General features: G+C 45.9%; 1 protein-coding gene across 1 annotated transcript; it reads right to left on the reverse strand.

Moving 5' to 3' along the window:
- Nucleotides 1–6,295: 6,295 nt before the first annotated feature.
- LOC100831047 (glycine-rich cell wall structural protein 2) lies at nt 6,296–7,314 on the reverse strand. Its single transcript, XM_003571782.4, has one exon. The coding sequence runs from the start codon at nt 7,226–7,228 to the stop codon at nt 6,572–6,574; it is 657 nt and encodes a 218-aa protein (XP_003571830.1). The 5' UTR covers nt 7,229–7,314; the 3' UTR covers nt 6,296–6,571.
- Between the last annotated feature and the right edge of the window lie 509 nt (nt 7,315–7,823).

The following is a 7,823-nucleotide window of genomic DNA, read 5'->3' on the forward strand; positions in this document are numbered from 1 at the left end:
TCTTTTTTTTTGTTTTTTTTTCTTTCTTTCTTTCTTTTTTTTTCTTTCCTTTCTTTTTTTCAGAACTTTCCGAACAACTTGATCTGTAAACAAAATTCGATCTATTATGAAACACTTTCCAAAAGCACTCTTGATTGGACTCAGACTCGAACTCGCGGCTGAAAACTATAACTTGCCGACTCGATGAGGGACACGGTGTAGGACTCGAAGAGGGACTCGGTGGAAGATATGGTGGCGGCGGGAGATTATGACGGTGGTGTGACAGGAAGTTTGGCGGTGGAAGATTGATGAAGGAAACCTGCGTCACACGAAGAACAAGAAAACCAAAAGCAAGTTCGATCTAGTAGAAAAAATCTGAAAAACGATCCAATCTAATCCAGCAACTCGACACGATTAATGCAGCAAAGATTCAACAATGCAAATACTAATGTGAAAATTGCAAGGCTCAGATTGGTTATAGGACAAGGTAACTAATTCTAATTTTTGTTTGGCTTTTTCTGGACGATAGGTAAAAACAGATCTAAACTACGGATAAACTGGAAAAATCTCACCGAGCAACCTTAAGCTCTGATACCACGTGATGTGGGTCGGGGTGATTAAAACAAATCTGGGTCTCCTGACAGTTCGGACCCGAATCGGATTCAACTTTAATTCGTGATATCTTTCTCTAGCAAGCTCCGAATCATGTGCCGTTTGATTTGTTAGAAAGTAGACTTGATAGGCTTCACTTTGAATCTCCCTTTACGGGCTATCACACTTCATCTTCACTTTGGACTTGTAAAGTTCAATAAGATGCCTACATAATAAGATTACACAAGATAGTAACTCCGCCTCTTTGCAAGTAACATATTGAAAACATTTTGTAATTGAATTCACCTGATTATAATTGTTATTAGATACACCAACAATTAGGGTTCTAATGGTCGTATCCATGGTGATCATGTCCATATCACGGTTTTGGCCGAGTAGTTCCCATCCTTAGACCAGTTCCAAACCACGGTGTCAGCCACCCCGTCCTCCAAATGAACCTCCTGGATCCACTCCCAGAGTGTGAGAAACTCCCCAATAGCCGCAGCATCCAAGTCCGGCCCCACATCCTCAAGCAACATATACAAAAAAAAATCCATCGTGCTCATCCACGGATAGTTCAGTTCTATACATTCATATACAAAAAAAAAATCTAATAATCCGTCGCTACTCATCCATGAAAATTTCTACTCATCTGTTGCTATTCACGCAAAAACATGGTTAAGAAAACGAGAAGATCAACATGTCGTTTTGTTGACAGAATTGGGGTAGTGTGCAACAAGGCAGCAACAACGACGGGGAGGACTTGAGGCAACTGCGTACTGCAGAAACGGGGACAGGGAAGAAATTCAGGCGGCGGCGAAGCAGGGGCTTCCCTTGCATGTACGGCGCGCCGAGCTGAAGCTGCCCGTTGACTGCAGGTCGGGGCAGATCCGAGGCAGGATGAGCACGAGAGGTGGTTGGGCGGAGCATATCCGGGATGGACGAGCATGGAAGTTGGTCGGGCAGAGCATATCCGAGACGCGGCGGCGGCACACGCGGCGGTCAAGAACCAGAAGGGCGGCGGACCTCGCAGCGGCAACGAACCAAAAGGGCGGCGGCAGCTCGAACCCTAATCACCAATGGAGAAGAGGAGGAGAGGAGTCAGGAGATGGCTCGTGATGGGGATGCATGGGAGAAAAGAAACGAATCGGTACGTATACTTGCGGTGGCATTTCTCATGTAATTACGGTGTCCTTTTGGGGTGGGATTTTTTAGAAGAAAACTACCCTGGACCAGCCTTGTATCAGACGAAGGATTTGAGGGTTGGACTGCTGCTAGAAACTGATTGGAATCGAGTTTTTTTTGGTTTCACCTGCCGTGGACCTAGAAGCTGGTTTAGAAGCCAAAAAAAACTGGGTCCTAATTTGTTATTCTTTAGCCAGGTTGACTAACTCATGGACAGTAAAAACATCAGCCGACCATATTTTTGAGAGATAGTAAAGTTGGAACTTAGGCCCGGGCTTAATGCTTAAATCGAACAATCCTCGTCGTCATGTCGACAAGTCCACACCGCGGTCCGAACTCCCCACCAAATGGGCCGAAGGGCCGTGCTCAGTTTCGGTCATTGGTCTGTCTCGTGCAATGCTGCACATCAAACTCAAAGCGGAGGCCGATTCCTCTCTCTCAAAAACAAAAAGCGGAAACCAAAAGTTTGGACAGAATGGCCGAAAGTGGTGTCTACCAGCCGATGCGACGGTGCTCTCCAGAGTCCAGACTCAGGGAGACCAATACGTACAAAATTCGTTGGGCAAGTCAATGATTACAGAGTCTGAACTCTGATCATGCATGTAGGCACTGACCAAGATTTTGACAATAACAATGGACATTTTAGCATTCCTTTGACCAAGATTTTGACAATAACAATGGACATATTAGCATTCCTTCATTCACTTATATGACATATAATTGATATCATTGCATTCATAGTTGGTTACGGTTATAATTTCGATCACATTACTCATGTATTGATAAAGTAATTTAGCATCAAAGATTTGACCAACTGAAACCTGATACACCCTTCAGAGTTGTGCCGATTCCCTCCCCTCCTGGCAATAAAACAAGCTCCAACAGCTGATCTGAGCAAAGCTAAGGAGCTGGCTGGTGTCCCCTCTTTTCAGAAGTCCACCATACGCGATTGCTCTGCCTCTGTGGATGTTCCCTGGCAAGCTCCCCCCGGAGGGCTGGACAAAGTTGATTGTTGATGGCAGCTTCCTTGCTGGTACGGGCGAAGGGGGAGCTGGGATGATCCTATAAGACAGCACTGGAGCAACGTTGTTTAGTGCGGTCCGTTATTTGCCGTCCTGTGGAGATGCTTTTGAGGCCGAATTGGCTGCATGCATGGAGGGCTTGGCCATAGCCGTCCAAAGGATTGAGCTGCCGATTCAAGTGGAGACTGATTGCGCCTAATTTATTGTTTTTCGCAAAAAAAACAAAGAAACCTAATACGCCACTGTTGTTGGACGAGGTAGTGCTACATACTCGTGAGGTACTCCAATTCAGAGATGCGCAGTACTCTAAGATAAACTATCCTAATATAAGAATAGTTCGAAACAATTTACACATGTAAATATTGTTGACAACCAATTTTGGCTTACAAAGAGAAGTCGACCGGAAGTTCCGAGTGCAAGGCCGGAAGTTCCGCAATTTTCTCGAAGAGTAACAGGGAACACTCGGAGGTGCGGCCAGATGTACGGGCGGAAGTTCCAGTCCGGGGAACGGCTGTCCGAACCGAAGTTAAAAACATAGATAAATAGTCATTAAGATCTAATTGAATTGAAAAGTTGTTCGTTTTTTTGAGACGAACAATTTTGCTTTTGGAGTCATCACGATCCGACCTTGTTTACTACCTCAAAATTGGATCGGACGGTGCAGCCAGATTTTGGACCGAACAGATTTGGAAAGTTCGGGCCAAACCATCCAAATTAGACTCACACTAGGGTTTTGGACGTGAATACAAGCCCGTTTCTTGCTCGTGAAGTCCAGCCGCCCTTTATATACATGAGTGGTGCAAGCCGATTGTAACAACACCAATCGAACAAACACATCTACTACTCCATCTACTTTTATCTCTTACACATATATCTTTCTTCTCGTTCTTCGTCATTCTTGAAGTTGGAGGGCAGCGACTCCACGAGGCCCTAGGGGCGGCCAGGCCGACCTAGGGCAGCCCATATCCGCCGCGCCGCCCTAACAGGGTCCCTCCCGGACGAGCGGGGTTTCAGGTCAACAAAAGCGCCCACCAGACTGTCTTGCATATCGCGCTTCCGGCGAGCATCCCTCGGCGCGTGCAGCTGCACATCGTGCTCGGCATCGAGTGTACACGGTGGCGTGTTCGTGTGCAAACAAATATTGATGCCTTTAATCAAACAATTTATACATGTAAACGTTGATGTCTTTCATATACCTAATATTTTGACGCAAAAAAGTTTTGAGCTCTGTGTTAAAACTAAGTTTAGTGTTTACCTAATTGTACTTTTAGAGCACTGAATCTTGATTCTTTTCCATGAAAATTGGCAGGCGCTCACAAGATACAACCATACACGCGCACTGAATTTTTAGAATTTTTTGTCACTTTTTAGATATTGTTTCGGATTAACTGTTCATCCTATGAGCATGTCCTTCAGGGTGTAATTTTGATTCTCTATCATTCATACGTTTTGTGTCTAAAATCATACTCCATCCGTCCCAAAATAACTGACGTAAAATTGTATAGATTCTTATACAAATCCATGTCACTTATTTTGGGATGGATTGCATTCCGAGAAAATAACAATGCTGTAAAAACCTATTGTTTAAACACTAAATGTTCTCTCTAAATACATAGCGGAAACTTATCTTTTTACAGCTCGTTTGGCACCCATCATTTGGGCATAGAATTCTGGAATTCATTTTGAATTCCAGAAACCAGCTTGTTTGGGTGGCACGGAATTGGTCATAGGAATCCAATCTCAAATTTCATGGAATTACACTATAACTAACCCCAATTTTTCTCTAAAAGCCATCATTTCTCTAAAATTGTCTCTCACTCTACAATTTCATGTGGTAGACAAACATGATTTTTGAACCCGGAATTCAAATTCAACCAAATGAAATCCTATCAAAAATTGTATTTCATTTCATTTCAACCAAATGAAATGAATTCTTGGTTGCCAAACGGGCTGTTAGTAGAAAAGGTAGCAAGCACACAAAGAATACTGAATACAAGTGCAAAGTTTTTTCTGAAATTCTTTTACACACCTCAAAAGTCAAAACTCACGTTTTCACCCGGAAACACGTACTGACGTACACGGGCCGCAACTTCTTGTGTGCATAAAAATGGCTTGGCTTCCACCGGCGGTTTACTGAATGGTCCCAAACTAAAGGCCATAATGCCCGTAGGTTGCATGCATGGAGTTTGGACGCTTTGCGTTTGAAGTGAGGACCCGAATTGTTGCAGTGCTAGTTGTTATCAACTTATCGTCGCCTTTCCGAACATTCCAGAGGCGGTGTGTGATGTTACGTGTGTGCTGGTTTGCTTTATGCTTTCCATCCTTGTTTCAATGCTTTTCTGCAATCAAATAATTTATGCATGTATATGTTCTATATCCGTTTCACACTGGCCGATCATTAGTCACTCATCTCCGATTCAGGATAATGGAACACATTAGCTAGTCACACTCATGCCAGTTAGTAGCTTCACACGGACATGATGATTAGTCATGTGGACGTGGATTGGTAATTCGATATTTCGTAGACGAGGAAATGCAACAAGTTAATTGAGTGACCATGGAAACAAAACAGGAATTGTCATAGGTGCGGATTGCTCTGTTTTCTGATGAACTACATATTTCAATTTGCACGATTGACACCCTGAGCCAGGTAAAGAACAGCCTACAGAGGGAAATAAGGAAGCAGAGACAAGAATGGTAACAGTACAACACTGCATTTCAGTTCCGCAGGGAAAAAATCTGGACCTAAAATTAGATGATCCAAGTGCCGAAATTGTACATTGATCTAGACGTATTTTAATATATAGGTAGATACATCTATTTTTAGACAAATTTGAGTCATTTAATATGGGACGGAAGGAGTAGAAAGTTGAATTTGATGGATTATTGCTATTACAAACCAAAGTTTTTGTACGAGTACTAGTTTTTTTCCTCCATTGCACAACTAGCAGAGCAAATTGCACAGAAATTCGATAATTGGTGGCACCAAAGACTTGAGACTAAAGCCGCTTTTGAGTTCAACTAAAGTGAGTTGGCACTTGGCAAGCGCCGGAAGCCGGATCGAACCCGGCAAGAAGGTAGGAACCACTCACACTTGCTGCTCATAGGAGACTAGAAGATTTGGTGAATTGTGTGGAGCAACTACAAGATGTTCAGAGCAGGGATATTCAGACTAAGAAATAGAGTTCAGTATACGATCGCCTCGTGCTATATGATCTGTTCATCAACGAGCTTGTATAAATGGAACTGAAGTACGTATGCCTGTTTGAGTTTCGTTGTCGTAAACGGAACTGAAGTTGAATCTGATTGAACAAGAGTCTCGTGTCTCGTCAACGATGGAAGCTAGTTCTGCTTCATGCATCGATCATCCAGCTACCTGTTTAGTAGGTTGACAACATTCTCTGTTCTTTTTCTGTACTTGCATATTACACGTCTTCAGTTAAGTGAACGGCTTCTTATCCCAAAAAAAAAGTCAAGTGAACAGCTCCGTGAATACAGAAGCAAGTACACACACGATCTAGCTCTTTTATAAATCAATTGCACCGTTTATTTACTAGACCTTTCCAAATAAGGAAAGCGGCAACCCGAGTACAAATTACACAATACCCAAACTCTATTTGCAAAGCAGTATCTTGCTCTTTGCAAAGCATTGAGAGACAAACCCATTACTGACTCACTGTCACTGCACTCACGAAGTACGTGATGAAACATTTTAAACTACTCCGTACTCGATATAACATAACTGTTGCATGTGCTTAATTTGCCCTGAAATGAAGATGCATGGATGATGGACCTCAGCGGTGTCCATTCCCGTAGCCACCGCCGGAGCCGTAGCCATAACCAGAGCCGGACCCGGAGCCATAGCCGGAGCCTCCGCCTTGCCCACCGCCACCTCCGCCGCCGCCGCCACCTCCGCCGCCGCTTCCGTATCCTCCTCCAGCCTGCCCATATCCGGACCCGGAACCATATCCCGAGCCACTGCCAGACCCACCACCTTGGCCACCGCCCCCACCCCCACCGTGTCCACCACCACTACCACCGCCACCAGCACCGGAGCCATATCCAGAGCCCTCGCCGTATCCATGCCCGTACCCGCTTCCTCCACCGCCGCTTTGACCGCCGCCACCGCCTCCGCCACTGCCGCCACCGAACCCGCCGGCGCCGCCGCCGTAGCCGGACCCCTCGCCGGACCCGTACCCGGAGCCGCCGCCCTGGCCGCCCCCGCCTCCGCCCCCGCCGCCATGCCCGAACCCACCGCCTCCACTACCACCTCCCTCGCCATATCCAGAGCCCGACCCGGACCCTGATCCACCGTAGCCACCGCCACCGCCGCTACCCCCGCCGCCGCCACCTCCCCCGGGGCCGAAGCCCAGGAGGACGCGAGCGCGGGTGGTCATGCCGATGCTGAGGAGGACGAGAATGGCCAGGGCCAAACGCTTTGTGCTAGCCATCTCGGATGCCTGCTGGCTGCTCGATCAGTTCGAGTATGGTTTTTGTTGTGTTGTGTGGTGGAGTGAAGGGTCTGGTCTGGAGCTGCGGTATTTATAGGGCGCAGTCGTGCATGGCTGATGCCTGATGGCTCCAAAACTCATAGCTCGATCCGTGTGATCACTGCGTCTGCGTGCATGGTCGAAAACTAAAGGCGCTAGCTGTGCAGCGCAGTGCGTACCTAGAGTTTGGACGCGTGCGTAGCTCTGCTGGGGGGAACGTGTGAAACGCGGACCAGGAGAGGGCGGAGTAAAGTTCTAGTGGTGTTGCCTTCTTTTTGACACTTGGGAGTGTACGCTTATCTTTTCGTGCTTTTTCGTAGGTGAAATTATTCGGTTTGTTATTGCATTCTGCTGGCTTGAGAGTGACGTCGGTGCTTAATTAGTTTAATTACTCCATTCGTGGGCACTCCGGCCGGTTGAGTACTGATCCCAGGCTCACGTGGATTCCTAGATCGATCATTAATCAAAGAAATATGTATTGTATTGCATAAAACGTAAACAAATAAATTTACATCGAAATTCAAAAGAAGTTTTCAGTAATATACTTTTGGGTTTG

The sequence above is a fragment of the Brachypodium distachyon genome, chromosome 3, assembly GCF_000005505.3.
Source record: "Brachypodium distachyon strain Bd21 chromosome 3, Brachypodium_distachyon_v3.0, whole genome shotgun sequence".
Taxonomy (NCBI): Eukaryota; Viridiplantae; Streptophyta; class Magnoliopsida; order Poales; family Poaceae; genus Brachypodium; species Brachypodium distachyon.

Coding starts and splice junctions, on each gene's coding strand:
- LOC100831047 (XM_003571782.4), bottom strand. CDS start 7,228: ATGGCTAGCACAAAGCGTTTGGCCCTGGCCATTCTCGTCCTCCTCAGC.